Source organism: Dreissena polymorpha, chromosome 10 (assembly GCF_020536995.1).
Source record: "Dreissena polymorpha isolate Duluth1 chromosome 10, UMN_Dpol_1.0, whole genome shotgun sequence".
NCBI lineage: Eukaryota > Metazoa > Mollusca > Bivalvia > Myida > Dreissenidae > Dreissena > Dreissena polymorpha.
The window spans coordinates 2,925,699-2,945,123 of NC_068364.1; the positions used below are offsets into that span (position 1 = coordinate 2,925,699).

Consider the following 19,425-nt stretch of genomic DNA (forward strand, 5'->3'; position numbering starts at 1 on the left):
CACAGTGACAAAAGTCGTATTCACACAATGGCTGCCAGTACAACGGACAGCCCATATGGGGGGCATGCATGTTTTACAAACAGCCCTTGTTTGAAATAAGTTGTAAACGACAGTTAAATTTCCACTATAAAGTATTATTAAATATGTTAAACTGAAACTAAATATTGCGGCCATGTTGGTCTTTATCAGGTTTTATTCTTGCTTATGTATTGAATTGGAATACTATTTGGTATTCAAAATATTGATAATTTAGTATAAATGAGATTCCCAAACATATATTCGTAAACAAAACCCCTTACATTTTATTGCACAAGTTCGGCAAAATTGTCAATTGCAGGTTTTGGATCTGATATTGGGGGAAGTATTCGGATACCAAGTCATTTCTGTGGCTGCTATGGACTAAAAACTACGGGGGAAAGAATGAGGTAATTATACTTGGTCAAGGCGACCGTGTTTGCGTGTTTTTAAAGAAAGCGATATATTGTCGTTACAATTTTGTCTGTTTTAAAGTACCGGCAACTGTTGTTTTACAGTTACATATAAATATTCAAATGTGTATACAATTTTCCATTTGTGGTGTAGTGGAAAAATATTGTAAAAGTTTCTGCCTCATTGTCTTTTAATTATAAATTTTATTGAATTTTAACACATCTTTGATATTGTTTACCAGGCCGATGTTTACAGTGACTATTGCTTAATAAAATCCTTATCACACATTAATGCTATAAAACAGTTAAATATAACACAGAGTGAAATGACCGGTTGACGTTCACTTTTTTTCTCCGCTCATTCACCTCATATCTTGATATAAATAAAGCCCGTAAGTACAAAGTATTTAACAAAATATTATATGAAATATATAGGAGTCGCGTTCTGAGAAAACTGGGCTTATTGCATGTGCGTAAAGTGTCTTCCCAGATTAGCCTGTGCAGTCCGCACAGGCTAATCAGGGAAGGCACTTTCCGCCTAGACTAAATTTTTGCTAAGAGGAGACTTCCTTTAAACCAAAAATTCAATAAAAGCGGAAAGTGCCTTCCCTGATTAGCCTGTGCGGACTGCAGGCTAATCTGGGATGACACTTTACGCACATGCAATAAGCCCAGTTTTCCGAAAACGAGGCTCATAGGTATTTAATCTTTAGTGCAATCTTAAGTGTTTTATAAGATCTTGTTTTTTTCAGCCGTAAGGGGACTGCTTCTCTGTCAAAAGGCCAGACACTTGGTATGCATCTTAAAAATATGTTGGTTTTTTTTTTGAGAAAAAAATATCGCATTTCTAGTTATTCAATTAAGTAATTGATACGGAAAACAAATGCTCTTCGCAGGCAACGGCAAAATTATTAAGTTCGATACGTGATGACTTAATATAAAACAAAATACATGTAGTTAAATAACGTGATGACTTAACTGATTTATATTTATAACTGGTTTTCCTTTGTGCTTGCTTGCAATACACATCGGAAATTGTAAGTTTATGATTTATTATAATAAATGATCTTGCAGTATCGGGCACTGTTGGGCCCATGTCACGAGACTTTGATGGCATCTTGGAGTCCTTTAAGCACTGCCTTAGTGATCTGCACTTCGCTCTTGATCCCCAGGTGGCGCCACTGAAATTCAACGATTCGGTATGGTTGCTACGTTTACATTTATTATTAGAATTTGTCGATAGCCGGAGCGTTTGGTACCAAAAATCATATGCAGGTATCGATTTTGATACAGTAATTGCACAATTGAAGTTTTCCAAATTCTCCTGTTTCATTTTTTATATCTTTGGACAACGGAGGACGTTCATTATACGTTAGATGTGTTAAATTAAATAATATAATCATTTGTAACTGTATCTGGAAAACACAATATTTTAATTTGAACACTTTCATTTAAGCGTGCAATATTATGTAGATATTTTAGCACCACCTTTTAACACATCAATTATAAATGGATCAAGTTATCACATATACAAGAAAGTGATATTAACGGTGTGTAATTATTCGTTTAATATCGTTCTTGCAGTAAACATCTGCAGACACAGTAAGAAGATACCTATTGTATCAACATCGTCAAAATTTCTGAATAGCTCTAGTCCCAAGCTGTTGTCCAGTGGCAGTTATTAATTAAGTCTTAATTATCATCCAATGACAATAAGTATCTTTTAATAGCAACTTATGGTAATATATATTCCCAACTGTTGCAGCCATGAGGAAAAAGACATTTGTGTTTCTCCAAATGCTACTGTGAGGTAAACATGTCACGTAAATCTGTCGGCTATTGTTTGCATCTAGTTCTTAGTTCATATATATAACTAAAAAGTCAATATTAATTCAACCTAAATCCCTACTTCAGATGTTCAACTCTAAGAAGCCGCTCCGTATCGGTTTTTACGCTTATGATGGTTACTCCCGTGCTGTTCCGGCCTGCGAGAGGGCTGTTCTGATAGCAAAAGACACGCTGGAGCAACAGGGACATACTGTATGCTATTCCCCTATTGCGTTTGTTAAATCTGCAATAAAAATATTGGGGTTGACATTTATAATAATTTTATTATACATACTGGATTCGAATCAGTGTGCATTTCTGGCAAACTCAGAATGTTTCATCATTACTATCGCAGTGGTACCGGTTACTGTCAAGTCAAGAGAAAATGAGCGTATTTAACAACCGAATTTGTATTTCTTTTCAAATTATATAAATGAATAAATAATTATAAAAACTTATATTGTTTTATTGTACTAAGTGATTTTCATAAATTAGGATGAAAGTCATATATCGGTACAAAAAATACAATATATATTAAACATACAAGAAATGGTGGACAATATTAGTTGACATTTTTAAGTTGGTAGCCTTCACCCCTCCTGGCGTCATTGATGCCATACCTGATTTGTACATGAAAACTATACAAGGAGACCATGGGAAACAGTTCCTGTTACAGTTGTAAGTTCTTTAAATATATCCTTTTACTGTGTTTTAATCTTTAAATAATATTGTCTTCAATTTAGTTTAATTGTCTTGTCATATTGTGTAATTATAAAAGATGTTCTTGTCATTCACTGTGCGTTCTTTAGGCAAAAAGACATCGTTATTCCCGAACTGGCTAGGATAAAATTGTGTTGGAGTATTCCGGGCTGGATGCTTTGGTTATTATCATGGATTGTACAAGCCGTAGCTAAGGTACGAGTTTGGTTCAATTATGACTTCTCGCTTTGTCTCGACTATTCGCCGAAAAATACGAGCTATACTACTCAACAGTTTGTCGGCGCAAGTTAAGGCTAAAGTGCAACAACTCCATATTTCTATGTCTACTACAGGTTTCGCATTGAAGCTACAAAATCGTGTTATGCGTTATTATTTCTGACCAAAAGCCCAAAGCTTTAAAGTTATGTAAGGCCGTTTTTGTGCTTTGATAATTCAAGTTTAAGTTTGCGTGCAACAACTTTATATCTCTATATTTTATACAGATAGTAAATAGAACTTAAAACATGACTCGCTAAGGCCGTCCTTAAAAATGTGTTTGTTTTGGGATAATCCCACCCATTGCAAGGCAGGTGGATCGGTAGGTATGTGATTTTGTTTTTTATGATTTTTTTTTATATACGTAAGCCTTTTGATTTATACAAATTGTGAATCAATTTTTAAATAAATACAATTTATCTAAATGAAAAACAAAAACAACCAACAGAAGGTATTTCCAATTCTGAGAGGTGCATAGTAACTTGTAAACATCGTAACGTTACCAGTTATCAGTTAAACTAAACTAAGGCATCAGAATCTCAAAACATTGTTTATTGGCCAAGAAAATACAATTAATAAAAGTATGTATAGAGCTATAATGCATCGGCGTACTAGTAAAACAAGACCTATACATACATATATTTATTTATAAATCTTTGTTTTAAATAGTGGTGATGAAATATATGCCTTTCAATGAAAATGGAAAATGTGTTGAAAAAAAATAAGCTATTGAATCCTGCGATGCCAGACTGACTATACTTTCGAACTCAATGAACTAAAAAAAAAGGTCAAGTCGCTGCACAATTATAAGTATTTCGAAAACTGTGCCGGGCCGACGAGCAAAACTCCATCAGCCACCGTCTAGCTAACACTGTTATATTTTACCGTTATTTGAAGAAAACGGACGCAATTTTAATTGTGTGTACATCCACGATTTCCATGAGGATTACGCGACGTTGTACATTTAGCATTTTGTTCGCGCGCTTTTCTAGCAGACCAAAGGCTTAACACAAAACTCATGGGCATTGCAATTAGAAATAGAAATAGCGTTTACGGAATGTTGCATGAAGTTCACAATCTGACTCCTCCCACAGATGGATTAAATAAACAGCTTGATAAAGAGGAGCTATCTATGAAATGGTGTGCTGCTAATCGTAGATACAAACGCTAATATTTGTATTTTTTGTGTGAATTTGGCCAAAAAAATATGTTTTATCCAGGCCTCAAAAAAACCTTTTAGGTTGGCGCAATTTGATTGAGTCGGTCGGGGTTTCCCAAACAAACAATATTTTAAGGATGGCTTACAAAAAAGTATGCACTTAAAGCGGCAGAATAGTCGAGTGCGCTGCTGTAGTTTGTCTCTACACCAACTAAGATAATTTGTCAAAAGGAATGTATTGCAAAATATATGAAATAGAAAAAAAACAAGACGGAACTGACACACAGAATATGTCTCAGTTGCGAATTGTTGTTGCAGAAATCAGTAGAACAAAAAATCAATATGTAACAATTTGACAAAGCACGTGTTTCTAAAGCAAAACCATCATTCTTTATTATGCAGACTTAAATCCCATGCTTGAATATCGTATTGCAATATAAGTTGGAAAACGCATATTCATTATTACAATGCAATATAATACAATACAATACAATACAGTACAATGTAATACAATAAAATACAATGCAATAGATCTTTGTTGGCATATTTTTGCAGCCGTAGCAAATGGTGAAATCTGAATACCATTATTTCTAAAGTTCTAATGTTTGCTAAATTGAAAGTTCGCGGAATGATCAGCGTGACATGTTTTAAATTCCGATGGAAAATACTTTTAATTTGTTTATCTTAGGTTATCGGATTTATCAAATTAACTGTCGTGTATATCGTTTTGTCTGATCGTTTAAAGGCGACATATATGGGTAACCTTTGATTGCGGTGGTGCTTTTTTCAGTCTGTGCGGACAATTAATTGAGCGACGTTGTTTCAATCAGCATGAAGCAACTCAAGTTATGCTTCTTTCCGTTCGTTTGCACTAAATGCTACAGCAGCCAATAGGGTTTAAGATGTACATGTATATCATATGTATACTTTATACTTAAGGTAGTTATTCCTCACACTTATGTGTTAATACAAATGTTTTGTCAGGATCCGCAACTAGGACGAGCATTGAGAGCGCCTTTGCAATTAAGGTAAGTTACCTTAATGCAAGTAAACCGAGTAATTATGTCGTTTTAAATTAACATTACACTGCATGTTCTTTAACCCGACCAAGATAAATTTGCTAGCCTAACGAAGTAACAAAACAAGCATAAAACCGAATTTTATATTTCTGCATACCTTGTGATTACACATTTAATATCAATATTTTTACACTGTGCTGTTCAGGTGTGCTCTTTTGGTGCATATTGTAATGTAAATGTGTCCCGTTTGAACTGTCGGACAATATTATTTTGCTGCCCTTTGTTTGGACATTCTTTGTTATCGAAATTGCATTGTGTGGGTATTTTCTACGTTTTTTTTTGCTCCTCGACATAGTCGCTGCTTTGTCCGTCCGTCCAAATTCTAATTTTGATTGAATTGAGTTTGCAATGGTCTTAATTGATTTCCCCGATAATCTCTCTCGTCCTACTTGAACTCCGTCCGTCCGACATTCCGTCTATCCGTCCGTCACACTGTGTTTCCTCGCGAGATCTCAGACATTAATGATCCTAATTCGATGAAACTTTACATGCAGCAGCATCCTTATAATTATGGTGGACATGCACATTCTAATCAGGTCGATTAGGTACAATGGTTTTTCAGAGAGTTATTGCCGTTTGATTATAAATATATCATTTTCTAATGGATTTAAAGTTTACGCGCGAGATCTCGGGAGATTTTTATCTAATTTTGACGAAGCCTTATACACACTATCCTTAAAGGGTGGACATGCGGATATTATTATGTCGTTCCTGCTTCAGTGAGTTAACAGGGAGTTTTGCCCCTTGAAGAATGAATCGTTTCAACACAATTTCTTAAAACACTTAAGTCGTTCCGAGCCAATGATTTTACAGGGACTTATTGCCCTTTTATTAAAGGTAAAACAGTTTCTTTCTAATGAAGTTTTATGTTTCCGCGTGCGATCTCAAGAACTAATGATCCGAATTTGATGACATTTAATATGTGATATTTTTATACGTTTGACGTACGCATATTTTCAGGTCATTCGACATCATTGAGTTTTCAGTGAGTTATTGACATTCTAATGATTTTTTTCGTCGTGAGATCTCGAACACTAATGAATGATCCAAGTTAAAAATCTAAAAATCTAATATGCAGCTGGGCATGCACATATTTTCACATCATTCCGCTCGAATGTCAGGTCAATGCCATTGTTACAGTATATTGATGTTTCAATGAGTGATTTGCTTAATTTCTTGATCCCATGCTTTCAATTAACTCATACATTGACGAAGCGCATCATCGGGGGCATCCCTTAGTTTCAATGATATTCTTGGTTTACCTCATTGTGAGCTTTTGAGATCATCCTTTGTCCATATTTCGTTGTGCGTCGTGCGTCGTGCGTCGAGAACATTTTTATTGTTAACACTCTTGATGACTTTAATTTTCAAGAACGTTTCCTATAATGATATCTCGACGAGTTCGAAACTGGGTCTCGTGGAGTCAAAAAATGAGGCCATTACGTCAAATTATTAAACTAATCTGATGCACACCAAAGAAGTCACATTTTTACCCAATCATAATAAAACATGCTCAGAACAGACCTCCCGATGATGTATCGGCCTAATTCGAAAATGAGTCTGGTCCGTTGAAACCATGCCCGCGAGGAAGCGGGGCAGCTCTCCTTTTTGGCTATTGTGAAACCTTGTTAACACTCTAGAAGTGACCATTTTTTCCAATCATCAAGATACTTGCTCGGAGCATTTGTTTTAATAATATCTCAGCTGAGTTCGAAAATGGTTCCAGTTAGGTGAAAAAGATGGACGCTAGACGGCTGGGCAGTTTTCCTTATATAGCTTGAGTGAAACCTTGTGAACACTTTTACAGGCAGTTTTTTAACAATCTGCATTAAACTTGTTCAGAACATTTGTTCAAATAATGAAATCAGTTAAATTTGAAATGGTCCCAGTCGGTTAAAAACATCAGCGCCAGATGGGGCGCGGCAGTTTTCGGTGTCATCATGAAACTTACTCAAAACAATTAATTTTTTAATAATATCTCGGCTGAGTTCTAAAATGGTTCCAGAAACATCATGAAAGCTTCTCAGAACAGTTAAGTTCAGTATGGTCTCAGGTTAGCTATGTAAAGTAAACTATGTAAAATAATAAAATAACAATACTCGGCCATTTTAATATCGAAAGCGGAATGGTTGTTTCGTGTGTTGTTTTTTGTTAAACACTTCTTGGAATGATCGTTTTAAACTGTTTGTTGACTATAACGATTTATACGGCCGTTTTATATTAAATGACTTAAACAATTACAATTACAAAATGTGAACTGTAAAGCAAGAATAAAACAGGACAAGGTTATAATGTATACGGTTTCCAACATATAAAGCAAAAAACATAATGTAAACCATTGTAATTGTTTTTGTAATGCAAATTTCAAATAACAGTTCTTGTTCTATTCCCAACTGAATATGTAACACTGCAACACAAAGTTTTCTTTCTTTTCTTTGTAGGAGTATCTATGGTTGGTTCCAGCAAGCCTTACAACTACAGGTAAATTAAACAGAAGTTTGAAGACCTTTAACTAAGTTACATAAAAACAAACGTTCCACAATTTGCTTTCAATGGACGTCTTTTGCGTTCGAATTTAATTTTCTGTAACATCATTAATTCCGACACTTTTTTTAATATCAGACATAAAATGTTTCCCAAATATCTCTGAAAAGGTGCGCCTTTAATGTTGCTATATCGTTTTTTCAAGGAATTCAAAGACAAATTCCTAGCGGCGTGGAGGGAACAGAAACTAGACGCGGTCATCTGTCCAGTGGTAGCGACGGTTGCATTGCCAAATAGTGAAACCGTGAATGTTCCCAGTAAGATTGAATATATTTGTGTCGTGATATTTGTCGTATATGCAGTTACATTTTACATGTAACGAATATATATAGTCGTGACCATACATTATGATTTTTCACTTCTTTAGGTGCGTTCAGTTACACCATGCTGTATAATATTCTGAACTATTCTGCTGGCTCGATGCCCGTCACTAGGGTGACCAGTGATGACGTCTGCAACATGGCAAAATACCCCAACAAGACGTCCGAGAACAAATGTGTTATCAAGGTAATATAACAAAATATACACGCTTTACTTACACAAAGTAAAACAACATCAGAAAATTGAATGAACTTAATGAATCATATATGCTCCCGTGCTGATTTAATAACGCCAATTTAATACAGTGCAATTTATTTAATAATATAAAAAAACTAAAAATAAAAAAGCAGATTATTCTGTAGAAAACAGTTCCGAACCATTTGGTAACATTGCAGTTAATCCAATGATTGACAGTATTTGGTAGTTTAACATAATACACTTCTGTATACGGTTTTTTCTTTTATAAGTTTACAAATTAGATGTTCCTTATTTTGTAGTACATGCAGGGTACGGAAGGTTTACCTGTCAACGTGCAAGTTGTAGGCCTCCCGTACCAAGAGGAACTCGTGCTGCGCGTCATGTCAGAGCTGGACAAAAGTCTTAAAGCTGAGCAGGAGAGCTAGGTACATGACTTATACGAGATATGCGTGGGCGACTGTTGCTACCCGTACCTCGAGCAGAATTCAGCATGTATATAGTTATTTGAATACACCATGCTTACTTACGAGATATGCTTGGGCGATAGGTATAATGCGCAGATCTTTGGGGTTTATTTAACCTTTGTATAAGTAATATACTCTGTTATAACACTATAATGTTTTTGTATTCTTGTAGATAATTTATTTTATAATGCATTGATTGATGATGTGTGAAGTACATTTGTGCTTTTATTACTTTTCTGTTTAACTAACACTGCTATATTTAGGACCGGCGGCCTAAAACTAAAAATACTGAATAAAATATTGTATGTGCAACTAGTATATAGAACGTTGTATCGTTGTATTTAGTATGACTTTTAATATGATCATATACTTTGACTTTGGCATCCTATGAAATTATGTGTATAGACCGTTCCAGAATCGATAAATAACCGCCGCCATATTGTCAGTCACGTGACTGTCCGCTATTACACTACTGCCAACTTCTGCGAGTCAGCGATTCCACAAGCCAAAGACGTAGCGAATACCCGCTTCGCCGATGTCGGATAAATACATTACTTAATGAATAATTTTCAGACGATTGTCACATTTTTTGTTGTTAAATTGATTGTTTGTAGTTGAGATTGATTGTTACAAATAAAAAAATTAAAATGTTCTTGTATGTTTGTTTTGTGTGTCTGTGTAAACAAGTGGTAATCATCGGCAAAAATTTGCCGGTTCAGTCGCTCATATTATTTTGATTAGACATTTTACTTATTACTTGTTACAAACAATTCACGCATGTATTGTTGTGTTGATTTTAATAGCCGCAACATCAAGCAGATTATAATTATTAAAGATTCTCGCGCAATTAATTAACGCTAATTGTTTGAAATGGGTAAAACTCTATACTCTAAAATCATAACATATTGTATTAAGTATGGTACTCAGTTTTATATCCAGTAGGGATAAAGATATACATATTTCATAGTAAAAACACTCTTTTATTAATATTTCGCCCAAACGGGCTTTATCAAAGTTTACAAACACGAATTCACTACATAGTTATAACTGTTGTATACACCAATAAAGTAAATGTTTTATAACGTCAAATATGACAGGAAATGACGTCATGACGTCGTACTTTACCATGCGATATACAATTGCGCCAAAATACATAATATACATGACATTTCGTTGTATGGTTCTTATACTTTATCAGAAATTCATGCCCATTGTAATTTTCCAAATTGAATTTGATAATAAAAAGTATTACAATAACATCATATTGTTATATCAATAATAATAACTATATTAATGATAACAATAATTACTATAATAATAATATAGATATTTACTGTACCAACCTAAAAATAATATTCACAAACTCAAAATTCCTATTTTGTAGTCAACACTATTACTATAATATCTCAACACTAATTCTTATTGACTATATTTATCAACATTTAAACAAATTGAAATGATTAATAATTAATTATTTATAATAATTTTAATTCCAATCTTTTAAATGAAGTTAAATTCTAATGTATTGTGTTCATACATATGCACACATATATACGCATTCCTTCACACTTGTACATATTCACTCATATACCTGCACATATAATTACAGGTACACAAATAAACACCTACATGTGTACATACATACACATATACATATATATATACACACCCACACATATACTCATATATACACACATACATATCCACCCTCTCACATACTTACGCTCGCATGCACTATTGTTGGAGAATTATGCATTTTGAAAATAGTTATCGTTACTTAAACTGTCTACACGAATCTCGTATTGGCCTACACTATCGCCTATAATTCTGCCATACTAAATCGGAAGCTGCTTTTGTGTTAAGTCCATTTGGAACTTCTGTCTTTAACAATTGAATCCAGTTAAGTTCTTTTATCTTGCGGTAGTAATCCGAATTGTCTCTAATATTTTGTAAAACACATACTCCCATGTCTTCTACACTATGTTGTCCGGAGTTAAAATGCTCAGCAACAGGTTTGCTTCTGTGGTGCCTTGTATCTGCCTCATGCTCCTTTAATCGTTCTTTTAGTGAGCGTGATGTCTCCCCCACATAAACTATTTTGCCACACTGTATACAGTTTATTCCATAGATGACGTAACATGCTTCACAGGTCTGCCTTTTGCTAATGGTCACTCCACTCACCCCTCCACGGTTGTGCAACCCCCTTGTTAGCATGTCACACACTACACACTTTTTGGTGCATCTTTCTACTGGATTGACCTCCCTTGTCATAGTACGATTGGTTTTTTCATGCACTAATATATCTGCTATGTTCTTGTCTCGTCTGTATGCAACAATAGGCATTTCATTAAAAACTTCCTTCATTCTATTCGACTCGTGCAGTAGAGGTAGGTGCTTTTTCACAATATCGTGTATGCGTGGTAGTTTTTTCGAGTACGTAAGTACAAGTGGAACTCTTTTCATGTTTTTCTTTTTGTCTTCACTTGGTTTCAAAAGAGTATCCCTATCCAGCTTGTCTGCTCGATCAAATTGCCTGTCAATGATCTTTCCGCTATAGCCACGTCTACGAAGATAGTGTTTTAATTTTTTCTTATGGACCTGATAATCTGTATCTTTAGAACAGATTCTTTTCAGTCTAATGGCTTGACTATATGGAATGGCTTCTTTTGTTTTTCTTGGATGGCTTGATTTGTAGTTTAAATACATGTGCTTGTCTGAGGGTTTTGTGTATAAAGATGTTATTACTTTCCTATCTTCTATCTTCACGATAGTATCCAGAAATTCTATTTCTTTCCCACCAACTCTCATTTCTACTTGAATACTTTTATCAATCTGGTTTGCAAACATAAGGAACTCATTAAGTTTTTCCAGTCCATGTGTCCAAAATCCAAATCCATCGTCGATGTATCTTTTGTAAAAGATTGGTATGAACTCATTCTTCATTAGTTCTTCATCCCATTTACGCATATAGGCACATGCAAAATTCCTCCCCAACTTTGAGCCTATGGCAACTCCTTTTCTTTGTTTATACTCAGTTCCATTGAATGTTATAATATTGTTGTCAAGAACGGTGGTTATCATTTCTTCTATTGCTTTTGAAGGGATGGTTTTGTCTGTTCTAGTTTCAAGTGCCTCTCTACATGCCTCTAAGCCTTTTTGTTTAGGAATGGATGGATAAAGTTTGATAACATCAAAGCAGAAAAGCATTGTATTTTCTGGAATTTCATTGGGGATTTCTTGCAGTTTTGTCAGAAAATCTGTTGTATCTTTAATATAACTTGGTGTTGTTTCTACAAACTCATTCAACTCTTTCTCTGCAACTTCTGCCATGTTTTCTGTGGCCGTCCTAATGCCATTCACTATTGTCCGGTATGGATTGTTATTTTTATGGATTTTTGGATTTCCTTTTAACTTTGCTTCTTGGGGGTGTTTTGGTATTAAGTAATCTTTTAGTTCCTGGTCAATAAGGCCGTCTCTATATAATTTATTTGCTACCTTTTTAACCGCCCTGCTTGCTTCATGTTTACACTTTCCGTTGTTTTTTTCATAAGAATCACATTCATTCATTTCCTTCTCCAGATTTTTGATATAGTCCTCGGTATTAACGACCACAACTCCTGATCCTTTGTCTGCGGGTCGAATGATTATACTTGAATCATTCAGCAAGCTTTGTAAGGCCTTTGATTATTTGTCACTTATATTTGACTGAACTCTGTCTTTAAGTCCATATAGTATCTCTCGTTTTACCGCGTCAATATATGTATCAATATAAAGAAGTGAAACTCCAGCTGCTGGAGCAGTATTGAATTTTCATTAAAAACAATTAGTTGGTCCTTTATTTAAGGCAAGTGACCGATTGCCCAAACAGTACAAAACAGCACAATACAGCACAATACAAACCAACATAAACACAAAATATGAATAAAGCTGACTTTTTTCTCTCCCAGGTGTTGGTGTAAATCTACTTTTTTTCTTCATCCATGGTTTGATATTATCTTTTTCCTGATCATTTTGTTTATCATGGAAATACTCTTTAAGACGCATGCGTCTTTCCCACTCACAGAGATCGCTTTGCAGTTTTGTGATGTCATATTTGTTAGTTGTAGGTATGAATTTTAAACCTTTTGATAGAATTTCTTTTTCATTAAATGTTAAATCCCTGGAAGATAAGTTTATAATTGTTGAAAACTGATCCTTTGTTACCAAGTCTCTGTATCTTTGTGTGGATTGTCTTTGTTTATAACCTTCTTTTTGTCCTTAAAACATGCATGTTCCACTTCAGATGGTTTCGGAATTCGTACCATTTCATCATGCGATATTGTTTTGACATGGGGCTTTTCGGGAAGTTGTTCCATATCGAACCAGTCAAACTGAGACGTATCTTCAATTCGGTCATGTGATACTTTTTGTTTACTTTTCACTCTTAATGAATCAAAATGTCCATGTTCCATTTTCAAGAAAAAATATCGCTTTATTTTTGTACTTTTTGTAACCGGTTCGAAATTCAGAATTTGAGTTACACCGTTCGTTACGTTGTAGATCTGTACAACAGCTGAATATACCGTAGCCGCTGCATAAATTTCTGCTTCTGTAGCCCATGAAGACATTCTGCCATCTTTATGACTCTGATTTGTTATATGAATGTTGATGTCCTCATCTATATATACTGAATACAGATTGGTGTTGTTGTGCATATGGTCAACTATCTTATCTCGTATACATGCATGTTTCTCCACAGATCCATAAATGTCTAAAGCAATACATCTGTAAAAACAATTCCCATCTCCTGCTACATTTTTCACAATGAAATCATCTAATGAGTTATTAATGTCTCTGATGTCAAAATTAAGCATACGTGCCTTTTGTAATTTGTTTTGTTTCCGTTCATATAGACTCCTTTGTAAATGATTTGAGTTTTCATTATGAATATCAACATTGTTGCTTTGTAATTCTATTATCTTACTTGTAATAGCCTTTTCAGTAAGGGTAATCAACCGCAATGACGCATCCTTCTTGACTTTGGCACATTTTTCTCGAGTTTCCAGATCCATATCTATTTGTGGTTCCCATTGTAATTTAAATCCATTCGGCACTATTCCTTCAGTGAGGCACTTATTTAAGAAATCCGCATGTGATTTGTAACGAAGCAATTTACTCTGGTGCGATGTTAGGTTTTATTTCAGAATACATTAGGCTTTAAGCCCATGAGTACACAAACATATAATACACAATGTAGTAAACCGTGGTCAATGACATACAGGTATATATATATATATATATATATATATATATATATATATATATACTATTTTAGGCAATATAAGTTAACAATTTGTAACGAAAGAATTGGCAACTCTAAAGACATTCATATTCAAAATAAACAAATATTTTGAACATTTATATATTAAGGTAATTATATAATATGCATATTGTAAAGTCTTATCGTATTCAAAATAAACTTGAATGTTCTAACAATGTGAAAACATATATTTTTTATTGATTGACAACACATAGACAGTAATATGTGGAGAGAGGCTATTGATAATATAATTCAGTTCTCAATTTAGCTGCGTTAAAAATAAATGTTGCAAGATTTTTAATTGTTTTAGCGTTGTCAGTTTGTAAAAGTTCGATAAATTTTATCATATTTGTGCGATTCCAATAATATCTACGTATATATTGTTTTCTAAGACTATTAAAAACTGGACATTCGAGTAAGAAATGGAACTCATCTTCAAGAACGTTACAGTGTTTACATTTTCTGTTTTCATACGGTGTCTTTTCAGGCTTGTGCCATCGCCCTGCTTCGACTTCAAGTCTGTGAGCAGATACTCGTAAACGCGTAAATTCGAATCTTAATTTTGAAATATTTACAACATTGAGATAAGGCTGAAATCTAAAAATTCCGTAAATGCAATAATTTTTACCCCTTGTCGTTTGTTGTAACTCGGTTATCCAATTCTGAACGTATATATCAGATGTGCGTTGTTTAACAATGGATATAAAACAATTAACGTCTCCAACTCCCTGAAAAAACCATGCATCACCAAAACCTAGTGTATTTAATAGATGTTTAACAGATTTTACCCAAGAATTGTTTTCGGGATACATTTCGAGATCATGTACTAGCATATTATAAACAATTTTAATATATTTAACATCATCAGATTGTAATATTTTTATCCAGTATTTTAAAACACAAACAATCCGTTTATTTATAAGAGGGTAACGCCCAAGTTCCCCGTAAATGAAATTATTCTGTGTTTGAGTTCGGACACCCAGCACCTGTTTACAATAACGTAGATGTATTCTTTGGATTTGGATGCTATTGTTTAATCCCCAAACTTCACAGCCATAATTTAAAATTGGTTCGATAAGTTTATCGAATAATTCAAGACTATGGCTAACTGAGATATTTGTAAATTTCACCAAATTTGATTTTAACTTAAAAAGTGCTTTTAGGGCCTGCCCCGAAAGCGCATCATATGTTGCTGAGAAAGATCCCCCCGTTGTGAATATTACTCCAAGATATGTAAATTTATTAACAATTTCTAGCTCATTTCCATGATATGTAAACTTCAAATGTTTTCTATTTTGTCCCCCTTTTTTAAAAATCATTATCTTTGTTTTATTGATATTTACACAGAGTTTCCATTTCGCACAATACTCATCTAACAAATCTAATCCATTTTGTAAACCAACTTCTGATTCCGCAAAGAGAACAATGTCGTCAGCATACAACAATAAAAACAATTTTAACATACCTAGGTCAACACCTTCAAATTTGTTTAGCATAAAGTGTTCCTCGATGTCGTTAAGATACATTGAAAATAAAAAAGGCGATAATGATTCCCCTTGCCTTACCCCTAAAAAGCATGTAAACGATTCATGACTAATTTCGTTATTATATTTTATTTTTGATTTAACAACATTATACATTGATCTGACTATATTCAAAATTTTACCTCTTATGCCTAGTTTTATTAGTTTGTACCATATAATATCTCTCACAACAAAATCAAATGCCTTTGTAAAATCAATGAATGCCGTATACAGTTTCTTCTTTTGGTTTAAAATATGAGTTATTATACCTTGCAAGACGAATATATTATCAACTGTTCCCATACCTTTCCGAAATCCGGCTTGGGCTTCTATGTAAACATTATATTTGTCCCCCCAATTATGTAGTTCTTCATACTCATAAATCTTTTAGGAGTGTAATGTCAATACTCAGTTTTATATCCAGTAGGGATAAAGATATACATATTTCATAGTAAAAACACTCTTTTATTAATATTTCGCCCAAACGGGCTTTATCAAAGTTTACAAACACGAATTCACTACATAGTTATAACTGTTGTATACACCAATAAAGTTAATGTTTTATAACGTCAAATATGACAGGAAATGACGTCATGACGTCGTACTTTACCATGCGATATACAATTGCGCCAAAATACATAATATACATGACATTTCGTTGTATGGTTCTTATACTTTATCAGAAATTCATGCCCATTGTAATTTTCCAAATTGAATTTGATAATAAAAAGTATTACAATAACATCATATTGTTATATCAATAATAATAACTATATTAATGATAACAATAATTACTATAATAATAATATAGATATTTACTGTACCAACCTAAAAATAATATTCACAAACTCAAAATTCCTATTTTGTAGTCAACACTATTACTATAATATCTCAACATTAATTCTTATTGACTATATTTATCAACATTTAAACAAATTGAAATGATTAATAATTAATTATTTATAATAATTTTAATTCCAATCTTTTAAATGAAGTTAAATTCTAATGTATTGTGTTCATACATATGCACACATATATACGCATTCCTTCACACTTGTACATATTCACTCATATACCTGCACATATAATTACAGGTACACAAATAAACACCTACATGTGTACATACATACACATATACATATATATATACACACCCACACATATACTCATATATACACACATACATATCCAAAGTATGGTACTTTTAATACGCCTTCCATTATTTTTCTTGTTCTAACTGATATCAGATATAAAAAAATTGTTGTTTGGATTTAAATTTAATTTTGTGAGCTGAAATTATGTCTCGTACAAAAACCCCAACTTTTGGAAGAGTGATATTGATCTTGACGATCTTTTAGGAGATTATATGGAAGATGACGAGAAAGTGAATATATCTAGTTGAGTAGATTTTCATCTTTGGAATCATTTAACAGCTATAAACCAAAAATCTTAAAAAATGTATTTTATAGATTTTTGCAGTAACGCAAAACATATGGATAACGACGCTTGTTTAGTCAATTAATCGAAACGAAACTCCGAAAAAAAACACCTAAATAATATTTCAAAAATATATTATTTAGTGCCAAAAGAATTTATTAATACATTTATTGGCATCTTAAAAAAACGCGTCATTAGCATCAAAGTAAATATTATCTGAAGACTGAAAGGCCGACAATTTGACACAACAAAGAGCTCTATGCATAAGCCGTATTATTTTTTGCAGAAAAGCTTCAATAAATTACAATAGTAATACATCTTATTATACAAATATACTTATTAATGGCATAAGTACGTTAGTGTGATAAAAAGTGTAAGGGGTGCATTGAATATAAACGTACTACAAAGCCCTATTAAAAGCGAAGTGCATGACAGTATTTACATGTAATTTTAATTTGATGGGTTTTGTACAGAGAATGACGCTATTCAGGAATATTAACATACAACTGAAAAACACAACTTTACATGATGCAAATTGAACTGTATATTCATGTATATTGAAAACTCGTTACTAGTGAGTATGAGTGGCAAATATCTAACATTTTAACATACATATATCTATATACATAATTTGTTTTAAAACATTATTTACCCCCGTTGGTGTTAAATGTAATTTCTTGTTTTTATGATGTCGTTCGTGCATTGCCGTAACATTAAATCTTCATACGAAATGACGTAGTTTTAATTAACCGATACCCGCTAAATACGTTAAATGTTATGTTTTAAGGTAAATTTTATAATTATCAAATACTTTTTTTCATAAATTTAACCAGGGATTAAACGGGCTAGTATCTTTACGGTGTACAATTTCTGATATTCTATATTGGACATAACTTTTAATTTGTACAATCTGTAACATATCTAATGTACGCAACTGTTAAGTATGTCGGAGGTAAACTATTAAACCAAATGACTGCTTGATACCACCAGAAAGAGAAGACATGGTGGCATCATCAATTGTGTTTAATGACCAGACTGTCATCTGCCACCCAGTGTGGTTTATGACACCCCGGGATGACACCATGTTGTTAGTTAAGTCTGGATAATATCTGATCAAAACGAGATAATCGGATTATGCAGAACAAACGGGCAATTCAACACTGGAATGCAAAGGATTTCGCGATTTTAAGATTGATGCAAATAATCAAATGATAAATATTGCATTTAATTTAATTAAATGTTTTTTTTAATGTGTCAACGTGTTTCTTTTCCTAGACAAATACCAAAAAATGCACGTTTTCAAACATTTTTCTGTTATAACACTAGCTTAACATCTCCTCTAGCAGAAAAACTTTATTTCATACAATTTGCATGACAAACAAAAAAGTTTTACAAAAAGAAAGAAATTCATCCGTTGAATAATCGGCGCTCTCTTATATATGTTACCGGTTGTTAGGCAGTAGTGTAATGGCGGACGCGGAGAGTATTCAGGGGAGATAATTGGGTAATTACTAAATCCTGGAACGGTCTATACATATGCTAATGTTGTTTATTCTATGTTTTTACTTTGTGTAGTTCGTGTTCATGGAGAATTGTTCTGTTCTGTTAAAATTATTTGCATTTATCAAGTTCATACTATATCTGGTTTAAGCATACTTCCTCTGTCATTTACTGTAATTAATTGTAAATGGCAATTGATAAAAATGACATTAAGTAGTTTCGTCGGGCCTGGTCAGTTTAAATAATAAATTTAATTATCACACATCTAATATAATTTGCATATTTTCTGTAACTTGCAGCATTAACTTATAATGCGATTTAGAATCTTCTTTTATAAATATTCAGGTTAAACAAACCACTCAATATATAATATTTGAACAATTGCTTTTTAAGTTTCGGGTATCTGTATGTGTTATTGAATTTTTTCTGTTATAATTTGCTTAATAGTTACTGTTAATATTTTTTCGTTCTTGTAAATGTTATTTGAAGATTACTACAAGAATTCCTAGCGCTACATGCAGCTTTACTTTCTCGTTAAATAATAAATTATATATCCATCGCCGAGAAATGATGAAATATATTTTCAAGTCTTGCCTCTGTTAAAGATACTATGTGTTAATAAGTGATTGTGTTTTGTTTTTGCACATACAGTGACTTTTCGGAAAAAGGCC

General features: G+C 33.2%; 1 protein-coding gene across 2 annotated transcripts in view; it reads left to right on the forward strand.

Moving 5' to 3' along the window:
* LOC127848829 (vitamin D3 hydroxylase-associated protein-like) overlaps nt 1-9,911 on the forward strand; it is a 35,643-nt gene extending 25,732 nt beyond the window's left edge. For both annotated transcript variants that reach the window (XM_052381479.1, XM_052381481.1), the window contains exons 10-20: nt 338-425; nt 1,181-1,221; nt 1,503-1,627; nt 2,343-2,468; nt 2,836-2,933; nt 3,065-3,170; nt 5,374-5,417; nt 7,910-7,949; nt 8,158-8,269; nt 8,380-8,519; nt 8,831-9,911. In XM_052381479.1, coding sequence (XP_052237439.1) covers nt 338-425; nt 1,181-1,221; nt 1,503-1,627; nt 2,343-2,468; nt 2,836-2,933; nt 3,065-3,170; nt 5,374-5,417; nt 7,910-7,949; nt 8,158-8,269; nt 8,380-8,519; nt 8,831-8,956 — 1,046 coding nt within the window. In that variant the 3' untranslated portion in view covers nt 8,957-9,911. The remainder of the gene's footprint in view (nt 1-337; nt 426-1,180; nt 1,222-1,502; nt 1,628-2,342; nt 2,469-2,835; nt 2,934-3,064; nt 3,171-5,373; nt 5,418-7,909; nt 7,950-8,157; nt 8,270-8,379; nt 8,520-8,830) is intronic.
* Nucleotides 9,912-19,425: the final 9,514 nt, after the last annotated feature.